This window comes from Leguminivora glycinivorella, chromosome 14 (genome assembly GCF_023078275.1).
Source record: "Leguminivora glycinivorella isolate SPB_JAAS2020 chromosome 14, LegGlyc_1.1, whole genome shotgun sequence".
NCBI classification, from domain to species: Eukaryota; Metazoa; Arthropoda; class Insecta; order Lepidoptera; family Tortricidae; genus Leguminivora; species Leguminivora glycinivorella.
Genome location: NC_062984.1, coordinates 17,494,285 through 17,509,936, shown reverse-complemented (window position 1 = coordinate 17,509,936; position 15,652 = coordinate 17,494,285). Strand labels below are relative to the sequence as shown.

Below are 15,652 nucleotides of genomic sequence, written 5' to 3'. Positions count from 1 at the left end.
TAACGTGGGATAAGAATAGCATAGTATCTATAGTTCTATACCTACTTAGCGATAGCATACTACCTACTTTAGCAGATAAAAAGCATACGACAGGATATTTCAGCAGATCAAAAGATATGATAGCACGCTTTATGCACTAAAAACATGTAACGTCATAGTTAAACTTGCGATGCGTATGTGTCCAAAATCATCCAGCTAAAAGCGATTCGATGCTGATGGATCTGAAGAAGATCCTAGAAGGAAGAAGAGAGTAGCCATTTGCTATCTGACCGCTTCCCGATAGCTACATGTGCGTCTTGTCTATGTGCTATATTTTTATTATTTCCGTCAGTACTTACGTAGTAAAATATGTTATTCTCGGTAAAATATGTTATTCCCGGTATTCGTGTCGTATGTTCAACTCACGAATTATTTAGGTACGTAAGTGGGTAGGTTAGTCAATCAATAAAATAGTGCCATTGTTAATTAGGAAAATGTAACAGCAAGTTGCACGCAAGTCAATAAATCAAATATGATTCCTATAGTTTTAATTAATTCAACACGTAAATGATAAGCATTATAAACTAAATTATTTCCCTGTTAAAATATTACGGTTTTTATGAAACGTAACATAACTTCCTGCTCTTCTATTTCTTGTCGAAATAAGTATTTCCGATATTTTATTTTGTCAACAATCCGTCGTAACTTTAAGTATAAATTAATATTGACGCAGCACAGTTTTTACTGCACCTTTGCGTGAAAAATATAAGTTATTATGTCACTTACACTTACGTCATGATGATGAGCCCGTGGGCCATTTTTTTCATAGATATCTACCCCAATATTTTTTTTGGTTTGGAAATTTTTATGTGGTTTTCACTAATAATCGCGAGCTCTTTCAATCCTAATAGGAGAAAAAAGTGTCCCAAGGTTTTTTTCCCATTCCGTTACCATTTTCTCATGCTCAGCATTTTGTATGGCGACAACGGAATGGAAGGTTTGAAAAATGTATGGAAATCTTGGGACATTTTTTGCTCCTACCAGGATCGAAAGACCTGGCGATGCTGAGTATGAATCATGTACAATAAATACCCATCTTATAAAAAAAGTGGGGTGGGCAAATTTGAAAAAAAATATGGCCACCTTGCATGATAATGTCATACTGTTTAAACGCTTGTTGCTGCATTTATACTTGTTGCTTCTATTATGAAGCGGTTCTTATGTATTTGTTCTTCCCGAGCGTTCAACTCGGAACTATAACGGATGGGTAACAATTTGAACATACCAAGGAAATTAACGGTGGATTCCTTCGCTGTAAAACGGCTGTTCTTTATATCATACCGGTAAGAACGTAGTACATCCTTGACTTTACTTGAGAATTCAGTATATCTGTATATTCGTTTAGAATCTTTAGATTGTTCAAATTCTCTTTCTAGAGAAGAGATGTAGGTAAGGATGGAAACAATGGTACAGTCACCGGCAAAAAGATGTGATGATTTCTGTACCTTGTCGCTTTTAATCGTTTGACAATTTCGTATGACATTTCAAACAAGACGTTAATATGACAAGGTACAGAAATCATCACTTATTTATGCTGGTGACTATACCAATACATTAAAATTTCTAATACATCAGTTACTTCAGCTAACACAATCAGAAATAAATAAATAATAAATAAATATTATATGACATTCTTACACAGATTGACTGAGGCCCACGGTAAGCTCAAGAAGGCTTGTGTTGTGGGTACTCAGACAACGATATACATAATATGCAAGTACTTATATACATTTTGATGTTTCATTAAATTCATCAAAAACAGGTGCAGCAAAGGAACTGCAGATTAATTCCAATGAATTCCAAGAAACTTCTTAATGTACGAATTTGTACTTTAAGACTGAAGAATCTCATAGCTTTATCTATAAAAATATCTTATCAAAGCAGACCCCTAAAAGGAGGCGCTGTCCCGTGACGACAAACGGTTGCACTGGTACAAGAAGGGTCAGTTTTGGAGCAATGAACCCGCGAAGCGTAAAAAGAAACAAAATTGAGATAAAAAAAATGTGTAGTAATAACTTTTGACTTTTTACAGAGTTTTTTTTATAATACGTCGGTGGCAAACAAGCATACTGTCTACCAGATGGAAAACGGTCACTGTAACCTATGGACGCCTGCTACTCAAGGAGTGTCACATGCGCGTTGCCAACCCATGAGAAACTTGTACACTCCCTTTTGCTGTGTTAAGTACACACCAAAAAGGAGCGCACAAGTTCTAAGGAGGGTTCGGGTTCCGACGACTCAAAGGACAATAGACGGAACCAATTAGTTCCGTAGATCCGCGCACTCACCGCACCCTTGTTGAGCTCTGTCAGCTTTACTAACCGGCAGGAACACAACACTATGAGATTTCCGCATTACCCTAAGACTAAAGTAGTTTTCAAAGCTTAAATATTTGTAATCGTAGTAATAGTTTTTCTGTTTGTTATCCAAACTTCAAACCATTACTCAACCACCACAAGTCTTAACAAATCGTAGCCCATTCAAATACTAAAATAAAGTAACAATACCAAGATAAATGGATTCGCAGGCTACTTTATAATGACAAATTGTTTTAGGTACCCGAGATAAGTATCGGCCTTTCTCTTAACCCATCCACTGTTATTAAAGTACGGTGAATATATAATTAAATACGTCTTAGTATGAGCTTCCGGTCAAAAATTACTTTTGGCTCGAGTAAAGAGATAGAAGGGTTCTGTCACAGATTATTAATAAGTTCCTAACGTAACGTAACCCGTGTGGTGATGGGTTAAGAATTTCACCACCCCCTTTCTTCCCGTGGGTGTCGTAGAAAGCGACTGTGGCACACCTCGGACACTGGCGATCAAATATATGAAAGAGGCGCATTCCTAGCACACAGTCTACGCTCGTGTAGGTGAACGCGTACTATGCTTGTATGAGTGAAATATGACAGGTCGACTGTTCGCGTTTTTGACAGGCGGTAACTGTGAGGTAACCGAGAGGGGGTGGGCGGCACTTTCAGCGGGGAGCGGGAGTGGCCATACTGTACGATAGTACTATTTATTATACTGTGACTGTGGGATATTATGGGTTAAATTGTGGCGTAGGCGAGAGGCTGGCAACCTGTCACTGCAATGTCACAGTTTCGTTTTCTTTCAACCCTTTATTTGCCAAGAGTGGCACTGAAACTTGAGTAGTTTCGTGTGCTCTGCCTGCCCCTTTATGGGATACAGGCGTGATTATATGTATGATTGTATGTATGTACTAACGTAACAGATCCTTCACTTGCCCGTAAACCGACAAATACCTACGCTTTATTTAACTAATACCAAAGAGGATCGAGTTTCTAGAGAGTTACTTCCAAAAAAACATTTTGTGTAGTCAGAGTGCATAAACTGCCATCTCTCGACACAAGCTTAAAACTTTTGAACCTCAGTTTTGACAATTTGGCCCAAATTGTTAGCTTGATATGTGTTAAAATGTCAAATATTAGGTAATATTAGCGCCATCTAGCCGAGCGTTCCCCAAAGGTGTAACGCCATCTAGGCCACCGTACTTTTTTCTCTAGGGCTTTGAGGTACGTTTTTTTCTTAGACTTTATCCGTCTATACGAAGTATAAATGTCTTTGTATATACGAAGTGCGAAAAAAAAGTTCGGAACGAGTGGCGATCAATTAAAACACGATCGAAGGGAGTGTTTTAAATGGACACGAGTTACAAATTTCCTTTACGCACGTGTATCGTACGACGTTTTTCAGTACAGATGGATCTCTGGCGTTTCGACCTGACATATTTATAATTGTATAATGAACCACTTCTCGCACTAGTGCGTAAAAAAAAGCACCATCTCTACTTATAGTACATTAAAATATTGTACCTACAGCTGCTAAGCTTGAAACTCAATTTTATGATAATAAGTATAATGAGACTAAATATTGTGACAAGAATACACACACCTTATTCATTAAGTTTAATGTTTTTAAACTTTTTTGTGACAACTTTTCATTGTGCGTTAAATTGTGGATTTAGCAACCTGTCAATGCAATATCACAATTTCGTTTTCTTGAACACTTTAATATCTAATAGTGGAACTGGAGCTTGAACGGTTCCATGTGCTCTGTCTACTCCTTTTGGTAATTACAGTTGTGAGTTGATAACGTACATATATCGACAAAACTGACATACAGTCAAGTGCAAAAATGAGTACCGAAAAAATCGTCTCATAAATATGGTACCACGCTCTTATTACACCGGACATATTTCTGAGTAAGATGTGTAACACCCATATTTTTACTCTTGACTGTACTATCAGCTGCAAAAGTTTATGGAGAAATTATGAATGAATTCATTGATAAATTCGCCATGCACCCTTGCAGCTGATAGTACATACATTATTCGACAACGGAACCCTGATAATCTTCTTATTACATCCACTTCATTGCGCGATAGTATCAGTAACAAAAGATGTACCAGTGTAATCGTTGTACAGCTGTCAAATACATTTGAGCGGGCAAGGAGCTCATAAATATCTAAACGCGCCTTTATTACCAAAGCGTTAATGTATGTGTTCCGATATTTGTGGGAGTTTGGCCGCTGCGATATATTAGATGGCGATGGTATTAGAATTACCCAAACTAGATCCGTATATTAGAAACATACTGGTTACGTATCATTAGGCATAATCCTAATAAGAACAGAAAGCGTATTATGATAGCGTATCGTTTGATAATTACAGAATTCGTTTAATATGTTTCTTATTGACGATCAGTAGATACAAAAAAAATACAAATATAGGTAATAACACCTTTTTGCGCCATTTTGATACGGCAAACTCCTCCTTTATACAGATGTAGTGCGAAAAGAGTTGCCTTCGTATTGTTACGGAAACGCACGAACGTGTCAAGCTATTTCAGTCAGTGTCAGTATTAGATGTACTGACATTGACTGAACTAGCATGAGAAATACGAACGTTTCCGAAGGAAACCTTTTACGCACTACATCTGTAAGGTATTAAGAGCTTTAATCGCACCTTGACGACCGCTTCATCTTTATCGAAGCTTCATCGCTGCATGTGCAATTTTAAACGTCAAAATATATACAGGTACTTAAGTATACATGCTAACTTCCTAGACTGCGCTACGCTGAAATTAATGTGCACCCGCCAACGTCAATCCAAGACGGATCACACCCATCGCTGCGCCCGCGCACCGTTCCGTTCATTAACCCTGCTTTCTTTTGTCGTAAGCTAATTTGACAGTAATTGTTAGTGTAGCACTTACCGCACTCATGTATTATTTATAATAACGCAACTTGTTGCGGATGAATTGCATTGTTTCGGTAACGGTTTTAAGGGCACTTACGTTTCTATAAACGCAGTTGACGTTGTGTCAATTTCTATGGAAAGTGATCTTCGAGCTACGAATGTCGTCTGACTGCTAGAGAATTTGGCACATCGGCTTACCTTGTTCCATTCTGTTCTAGTGTCACTAGTGTGAGTCATCCTAAATAATTTTCACCACAGGGGGGTTACCATGACGTGCTACAGCCGTTCAGTTTAGGTTGAGAGAGAGGGACGGAGCTATGTAACTGCTATAGCTGTGTCCCTTTCTCTCAACCTAAACTGAACGTCTATAGTACGTCATGGTAACCCCCCAGATCGTAATGACGATATTTTTATTAATATGTAGAAGAAACTACAGACTGACCAAATAGTTTCATGCTTTTGAGTTTCCTCATGGAGGTTGGTAAAATTGCCATTTGCGAATAGGTAGTACATATCCGATGTGTGATTAATGTAATATATTAATATTTCATGTTAATTTTTCACAGTTAGTAGGCATTTTTCTTGCGTCCAGGTGCTGTACAAATTCGTGTTTCACTGATGGGAACCAAAGTGTGGATCTTGGCTGTAATACTTAAAGACCTGTAAAAATCACTTAAAACAAACTATTATTTGAATCTCAACCCAGTAGAGCAACTTTCTCGAAGACCTCATCTTCCGTGAATGTTTAAAATATCCGAGTTTTATGAGTCAAGGCTACCGGCTAATGACACAAGTTATTCAAATTTCTCACATAACACTTGGCATGTTACGTGAGGTTATAAAATGAGGTGTTTACTTTGTGGGCGTGGAGTCCAATGGGTGATTATTTTATGTCACCATAAAATGGCCTTATATGGAACGTTTACTTAATATGCTTCCAAATCTTATCTTAGTATTACCAAGGATTATCTATATAGGATTTACAGTCTTAATCGCTAATTCGCCACCTATTAAATACGATCATAACTACACTGATGATGCTTACAAATTATTAGTTTTTTAATGTGTATTGACGTGATATTATGATATTAAAATAAACAAGCATGCCACTTATTTTTATAAAAAATAAAAACACGCTAAAATATTTCGGAAACATATGATTTTGGCCACTTCGAGGCTGCGAAGAGCGTCATCTAGTTTTAAGCCTCAAATGCCCATACATTTCTGGGGTACGCTTTTTTGTATGGGCTTTGTTTGTCCCGTGTTATATGGTCCGTGGTGTTACGCACGTTAGAGTGTTATGCAGGTGCTGCAGAAAAAAATATAAGCTCGAGAACATATCAAAAGTTTTTCGCAAAAAAACTAAAGAAAAGTTAAAATTATGAAATCTGAACTTGTATGTTTATTACTTAATTGCCGTACAAAAGTACTTATAATAATAATAATAATAAGCCCCCAGGGCAGCTTGTGGCGAGCTGAATGGGAAGTGGCGTCCCTTGGGTCCCATGCCCCCGAGAGTCGGTCAGGCCCCTCCTCCGGCTTGCCTTCACTGGCCGGCCGGAGTGAACACTGAGCAGGGGCCGCAGGACTCTCACCTCTGGCTTGCCTTAACCGGCCGTCCAGAGTGGGGTGCCAGAGCTATATGCTTGCAGGGTGGAAGTGAAATATGCATAAGACGCGAGTTGGCACAGTGGCTGTTTCGTACAGACTGGGTAGAAAGCGGCGCACACCTCTCCACACCCTGAGCCGCTCACGCTATGTTGTCCCCTTGTCGCTCCGTGCGAGCGGCCGTTTTCGGGGACCCATATAGTGAATTGGCGAGTCACCGCCTGCCTATTTTTTCGTGTTTCTAAAATATATGATCAAGGCAGGTGCCATAGACCTTTCCATAGACCGGTCACTAGCACACTAACATCTCAACCCAATAGCCCAGTACAATTTGTTTCTTTTCATTGCAATAGTTTTACACAAACCGGGGCTTGTCCTTGGGTGCATTCTATAGTGCGGACAGGGACAATCGCCGGCTAGTGTCACATTACTTTAAATTAAACTGTCTTAAAGGGCCTCTGCGCTGTTGGCTTCGGCCCCACGCACGCCTCCCAAAAGTCCGGGACCCCATGGTCCCGAGAACTGGAAAAGAAATAATAATAATAAATAACTTTATTTCGAACCATCAAGTCCATAGGGTTAGTAAATACAACAACCTATACATCTATTGTTAGTAACAAGAAAAGATACAATCATTAAACAAAACAGATACAAGGACGGAAACAAACAAAAACCTAATATATTTACAAGTTTCGCGGCAGCACAGCTACAGGTGAGTGTAGCTGCACATACCGCTTGACTAGGGGCGAGTCACACCGCTGCGCCAATGTACTTATGAGATGTTTCTGAAGTCAATGATGACGATGATGTGAAATTTACAAGTTGCAAATGTACCACTTCTGAACTATATACCTTCTGTTCCCTTCCATGGACATTGGACACCATTAATTTCATCTGCATTTCATTTTTAGATTTCCTTGTCTCATACATAATATTTCAGCGCCAAACAATGCCTTATACTAGTATATCCATACTTCAACAATCTCAACCTTTGGTACCTACTTACTATGTATATTTTAAAGAAAATGTACATCATTCTCTTCTCATCTAACCTATACAGGGTGTATTTTGATAGCGGGTCAGTAAAGGCGGCTATGAGATCCCGTGGTCCTATCGTGTTCCTAGGAATGGGATGGATTGTTTTCTCGCATCCTGTATGTTTTTTTCAAAAATGTGTAAATGGCATTTTTCATCAATTTGAAATCGAGGGAAGGTCTCCTTAGACCATTTTCGCGTAGGACCACGGGATCTCATAGCTGCCCTTACTGACCCGCTATCAAAATACAGCCTGTATAATATTTTTGTTTTAATTCCATCAAAGAACATTACCAATTTCTCCTCCATCTCAACAATAACTCATAAACTAATTTGCGCTAATAACATACAAACAGATTCGCGCTAACAGGTTTTTTATTGCGAATTGTCTAAATATTTCACATAGCTAAAATTCTTGAACGGTGTTCCAAACGGCTTTCTCCGTTGTCATAGCATTGTGAACGAATGCTGAGCTGAAGTTCCCAGTTAATTTGTTATGATTTGTGCAGGTACTGGAGAAATTTGCAATTTACTATTGCTGATGTTGACTAACATCAGATAGCCAGTATGAGAACGCGAGTATTGTACTATGATGGGTCTAATCATTATTCAGTTCTATGCAGTTATACATAGACCGACTATAAGTGTCATGTTAGCTAGGCTAGGTATTCTAGACGCTTATGTATGTGCTTTTTTGTTTAACTGACAAGAAATAACATTAACACATTAGGCTGGAGACTGGCTGGAAAACGCATGTACATAAGTATGTGGCCGGGATAATTACATTTAAGATCCAACAATTTGCTATTGATTGATCCTTTTAAAATATCGTAAGATCTAAATACCGCTCAACGTGCAGTATTTTTTAGCTTTTGCTTGTAACGATATAATATCTTGTTTCAGGAAAAGCAAAGGCCGCCGATATACAATCCAGAAGACTATGCAACGTCCCTTAAAAAATGGGGCAAGAAGACTGGCGGCGGCAGTCTGTACGAGTTGGAGCAAGAACCAGGGAAAGCACGCACGCTACCCAACCAGGGCAGCAAAGACTTCAGGTAAATATGCTTTTCTTTTTACCTGATTGTGATTCAAATACTCCAGGACAAGAATACTGGCGGCGGCAGCCTAGGCGAGCTGGAGCAAGAGTCAGGGAAAGCATACGCGCTACCCAACCAGGGTAGCTAAGACTCCAGGTAATTGGCTTTCTTTTTACCTGATTGTGTTTCAAATAAATAATCTAGGACAAGAAGATTGCCGGCGGCAGCATGTACAAGCTCGAGCAAAAGCCAGGAAAGCATGAACCCTATTACTTGACCACTTGACCAAGGTAGCAAAGAACTCAAGTACCTTATGTTGCTTTTCTTTTTTCCTGGATCATCATTTACATTTCTGAGCCACTTACTACTTACTTGGTTAAGAAACCTGACACACCTTAGAACAGGAATAACAGATAGTTCCTTAGGTATGCAATGGTGCACTAAGATTAATTATTTTAAAAATTAATTGAAAACTACAACTCATTTATCTGATTTTGGTGTCCAAGCCTTTAAACCTTAATTACAGCGTGAAGTCGCAAAATATGAATCCGGTTCTGTGCAAAACGATGTTACTCCAGGAAACGGCACTTTTACGGCGAAGCAGGAAAACTCTGGGTAATAAACCCTTCATTCTAAGGATGTATCTCATTCGTCAGCTAACTTTGTTGCTCGTGTTTAAATTATATTACTGTCCGTGTCCTATCCACTTACCTGGGGCCTTATTCAACATGTTCGACTTTATCACGGTTTGATTTTATCACGTTTGTTCAAGTGTTCATTTAGTACAACCAAAACCCATGAATTGAAAAAGACAAAAACAAAAACTTAATTGCTGGCCGGGATTCGAAACCCTGACACCTACGATCTATCTGCGTACATTAGACCGACCTCGTACGACTGAGCTAAGCGGAATCGATGCGCGCGCGGCGAAATTAACTACCATATTTTACGTTTACAAACGCGAAAGAAAAACTCATGAAAACTCGAAAATTTGCGTTTTCCGGGATCTAAGACTACGCTAGATCGATTTTTCACCCCCGAAAACCCCCACATAACAAATTTCAGCGAAATCGTTAGAGTGGTTTCCGAGATCGTCGGTATATATAAATAAATAAATAAATATACAACAATTGCTCGTTTAAGAGGGGGTAGAGCAGGGAGAATTTTCAGAATCTGTCAAATTACCCCATTACACACACAAACACCCTTCACTCACACTACCTCAATTTACTGTGAAAGGTCAGTGACCCTTAATTTTTTTCAAGAGTGTTATTTTGAGTTTGTAGTCAACTACTTACCTCCTTTGAGAAATTAAACTGTAAAAAAGGTAGCATACAAGAAGACAGAGAAAAAATTCGCATCATCTAGCTTTCCTTCTCTGTTCATGTCTCATGTGACTTAAATTTACCTAAATATGTAGATAACGTTCCTTACTCAGTTGATTGTTTATCTAGGTGTATTTCAAATTACTTTGCACTTCATTTTGCGTTACTTTTCTATACTTACTTAGATTAAAAATCGTCAGCCTGCCTATCCCCGCAAACATTATTCAAAGTCGTATGTGAAGGCCGATACCTCCAGGCAGACAATTATGGTCGCGTGATAAATGATAAAACATTCAGCCCTATCGCACTATTTGTAAGTGCAATAGGGACGGTCCGATGTTTTATCATTTATCGCGCGACTATGATTGCCCTGCAGGTCTTCAGAGCCCTGTGCTGTTCATTACGTATATGCGGGTTGTATTAAAGACTATCAGATATTTTCTTTATTCTTTTTGGTCGTTAGGTTTTTTTATCATTTAGTTTGATACAAAATAAAGTATGTGTATAAAATAAAGACCTAATGAATAGAGTACAGCTAGCAGCAGTCAAGTCAGAGACACAAAGAAAGACAGGGAATATCGACGCATATCTTATCTTATCCCAATACCGCCATCGCCATCTGCATCAGACTCTTTATCTTACCCAATTTCCGAGTCTCTTCTCTAAATTTCAGTTTCTTGAGTTGAAAATGTTGAAACTCATACTTAGTAATAAATAAAACACAAAAAACATATAAAAATCACAATATAATTTTAAATTATAGCTTAGACCCTGTACCAGTTGCAGTCGCCACGTCTGTAAAGTCCCTTGAAGTTTCTTTTAAATGGCTAAATACCTAGATGTTATGTCATAAACATCTGTGACGTGACTGAAAATTAAAAAAACATCGCTCAGAGATAAGGTTCAAATTAGCATGGCAAAAAATACAACAGTGCAGTCAAAATACGAAAAAGTTAAATGTCAATGTCAATATCACTGCCGTATTTCAGGCAATAAGGGCTGTTTTCTCAAATATGAAAAAATCTCAAAAGCAGGACTTTATACAGACTTTCTAGGAAAATTATTTTTAACTTGATAGGTAGACCAATTTATAAAAGTTGTACGAAAAAAAATTCTGAACTAAGTTTGTAACTATATATGAAAAGCATTTTTATCTTAGATTGCATATTTTAGTATCGTAACGATTTTTCTTTCAAATAAAAAAAGAATTATTAGAATAGATTCACGGTGTCTACCGTAAACTGGGGTTACATTGACCAATTTGGGAATTTAAACTTCTCTAGCTTCTACATGTAATGGGTAGCTATAGCTAGCTTCTACATTTAATGGGTATTTTTATCCATTAAATGTAAAAAAAGAAAAAAAATGGGGCCATCAACTTTTTTAGTCTTTTCCTGCTAAAAATCTAGAAAAGTAACAAAATAATGTACGCAGAAAAAAAACTATGAGATCAAACTTAAACTGACATTGGGGTTACTTTGATACCCTATGTTTTTTTTAAATGGTAATCGAATGTAACCCCTTGCAAAAGTATTTTATCTCAAGAAAAGATAAAAAAACGGTTCGCACAGTCAAATATTAGAACTATTTAACGCTATTTTGGGGTTACTTTGATCAAAAATAAAAATTACCTACCATCTTCGAAAAACCAACTTTATTTGTAATTGTTTCAATATTTATCACACGAAGAGATCAAATTATCTGCCTCAACTCAACAAGTACCGTGACATAATCAGACAATAATCAACTATGTGTCATTATGGTCAATATTACCCCATGCAAGTGATCAAAGGCACCCCACAGAGTAAATCATTAGTAATAAATGCCTAGTTTGACTTTATGATACAAAACTCAATACTTACAATGGTAGGTATAGCTAAGCAGAAACACGTTTCTGGCAAGCTACTTAATATTCACTGTGAACCTTTTACTTGAATACCACTACGTTAGTTTAGAAGTTATTTAAACATGAAAAATAGCAACAAACTATGCTTATATTTTAACACGTTATCCGCACTGCCCACAACCATACTTACTTGTTCACTGCGTCAGAGCACCATTTATAAAGGTTGGTTTAAGGTTATCATATGTGTAGATTTCGATAAATTTATTTTATTAATACATAACCGACTACTCATAACATATTAGTTAGTCAGGTTTTGTTCGTAGTCCAAAAGGGTCAACCCTAGCACTTTTCCCTATTCACCCCAACGTTAAGGTGAGCGAAAATTACTAAATAAAACGACATATTTTCAAAGACAAACCGAAGTTCACACCGCTGGAAGATTTTTTGTGTAAAAAATTAGCATGGAACATATAAAAAAAGTGCTATCGACGTTCAAAAGTCGGTTTTGGTCTTATTCAGCACAAATTACGGTAGTTCATACCCGTTCCGACCCCATGTACCCAAAATCTTTAGAAAACGATGTACTAAGTAGCCCAAATTGCAGCGCCGTCTCTAGATGAATTGGATTACTAATTTATGCAAACTACTTAAGTCGCAATAGATGTCATTTCATTTAGTATTTTAGAGGTAACTAGTAAAGATAATTTAGTTTTACAATTGTGCGAAAAAAGATTCTAATTTGGCCAGATTTTTTAACCGACTTCCAAAATTCAAAAGGTTATAAATGTATAGTTTTTTTTAATATCACTTCTGGTCCAATTTCAAACCCCACAAATATTAACGGCAAACTGATAATGACATTAAGTTTTTTTGAAATAAATTTGTGACATATGTGGGTAGTTTAGTAATTATAGGCACCGACTGATTGTGGATAGGTATATATTTTCGCTCTCTGCTAATAAATCTTGTATGGAACGGACGTGTTTTCTTTGGTGCCTCTTCATCAGTGCTGATCTTCGGCTGGGAGCATACCTTACAAAATTAAATGCCAAAAAAAAAGTTTATCAGTAAAAATTACTTATTTGAAAATATTTCAATAGTTTTCATGCTTATACATTGAAATAGATATCACGCACGAAAGTAAGAACGACAAGGCCCCCTGGTGGCTGAGCCGGGAATCGAACCCGCCATGTCTCTCGCTATACCGTAATCCTCTAAGTGCCACTTGCACCAACGAAGATGGAGGATTAACCTGAGGGTTAACCCACTATTTTACATGGAATTTGACAGTTGACAGCCCACTAACCCTGAGTTAAGTGGTTGGTGCAAATGGACCTTATAAGATTCATATACGAGGTGGTCAAAATGTGCCTATCAGAGATAACATACACTAGAGAAATTTCGTTGGGTACCACACGGCGGGCGGGTGGCCTAGTGGTAATGACGTTAGCTGCGTAAGCTGAAGACTCGGGTTCGATTCCCGGCTCGGCCATCAGTAGGCCTTGTCGTTTTTTCTTTCGTGTATGATATCTATTTCAATTTATGTATGTATGTATGTGAACACTTTATTGTACATAAGACAAGTTAGGACATATAAATACAGTATAGTTATGGTGTACAAAGGCGAACTTATCCCTATAAGGTGTCTCTTTCAACCTTTGAGCAAATTGAGAATTTATTATTTATATAAACTTGAAAAAGAACAAATCAAAAATTATTCAATAAAATAATTTTATTTCTTCCATAGTTGTATAGTTTCATACTTATGATTTTTATTTTAAAGTAATCCATTTATATTATAGCAATCATGGGTGAAACGTGGAGGTTGACAGAAGTGTAATTAACATTTCTAAATGTTGATTTCTTGTATCTAGTCTAACTACGAAGCAATACATTGACTTATAAATTGCATCCATATACAGAGAGGTCATTCATAAAAACATCACTTTAGGTAAGTTATATATCTTTTATACAATTTGACAACCATTGACCACACATCCCAATTCACCCCTCTTCCGACCCTAATCACCCCCTTCGTACACCTATTCACCCCCTTTGCGACCCGATTCCCCCCATTCCTGATCCTATTCACCCCTCAGGCCGCGGATATTTATCCATCAAATTGAAATTGAAATTGAAATCGTCTGTCAATGAAAAGAAAATTGTAGTATGTATGGAACATAAACTTTAGAAGTGTAGGTATACACTACATTCAATGCTCTACAAAGGTATACACAATTCTGAGCAAAATTTTACACAAAAATAAAGTTAAAATGAGTAAATAATACAATAAATTTAAATGCCAACTTTGACAGACATTTTCATGCCCCTAACTAAATATATTATTTTCCCTGGAACTACGGAACCCTACACTGACCGTGACCCGACGCGCTCTTGGCCGGTTTTTCTTCTCAATGAAATGCAGAGATAATAAAAAATTACACCTCCCAATTTATAATATTTTTTTTTTGCAAAAAATTCATTTTTTGCACAAGCTTTACCTTAGCCGACTGTACCTTTCTTTCAACAATCATCTTTTGCTCTCCGAGATGTTTCTAAAAACCCCTTACTCAATGGGGATACGACGTTTCATAACAGAGTTCCTCTGACCACCTTTCTGCTCCATCATCAGATCACCTCCATGATACCATAATATTGCATTGTCACGTGATTTACATATGTGTGCAAAATTTCAGCTCAATCGGAAACCGGAAAGTGGGTCAAATTTAGCTTCTACGTTTTGACCCAAACTAACAAGGCAAGTTGAATAAAAGCTTGTAAAAAAGGCTTCTGATATCAGATTTGTAATAAGTTTAGTTGTCATAGTTTAAGAACAGATGAGACAGACATATGCAATGACAATATAATACTGCACGTGTTTCGTGAGATGTCAAATCACCTCATACAATTTACCGCTCTAAGGCAACTAAGGTAGGGTTTGTTATTGCACTTTAATTACATATTAATGATTTCTAGCCCGTAAGATATATATTTGCTTTAACAATGGATAGATAATTATGTAGTCAGGGACCAAACGACCTCTTTTACAAAAAATCGTCGACATCTCTTCTAAATACCTAAAACAGGTATGGATGTGTTCCTCGTTATCTCCAGATTACGAATTGACCTGTTTTAGTTTAAGGAGGGGGGGACGGGTTGAGAAAAAGGGGGGAGAAAGATGGCGGCCGACCATCATATATATTTATTCACATCTCGAGTCCTATGGCACCAATCTGTTCGTGCAAGGTGTCGTTTGAAAGCTTATTAAACCTACTTTAATTTTTTTTAAATAACTATACTCATGAAAGTAACCGTTTACGAAATATTTGAAAATATGTGTTTTTTTATCGCGCATGAATTGCACAAGTAGTAGAAAAAAATGCGTCTACTGAATAAACAATAACTTTACCGCAATTGATGTTATTATAAAATTTTCGCGTCTATTCATGCTCTTTCTAAAAATATAAGTTTCATTGGTATATGCTAATATATAACCATGTAATTACGAATTTGGTTTAGCAGGAGTCACTCTGCCCGGTCG

The 15,652-nt window shown here is 37.4% G+C and overlaps 1 protein-coding gene across 2 annotated transcripts in view; it reads left to right on the top strand.

Moving 5' to 3' along the window:
* The window catches only part of LOC125233057, a 262,529-nt gene that overhangs the window by 216,990 nt on the left and 29,887 nt on the right, over nt 1-15,652 (top strand). For both annotated transcript variants that reach the window (XM_048138903.1, XM_048138902.1), the window contains exon 5: nt 8,807-8,958. In XM_048138903.1, coding sequence (XP_047994860.1) covers nt 8,807-8,958 — 152 coding nt within the window. The remainder of the gene's footprint in view (nt 1-8,806; nt 8,959-15,652) is intronic.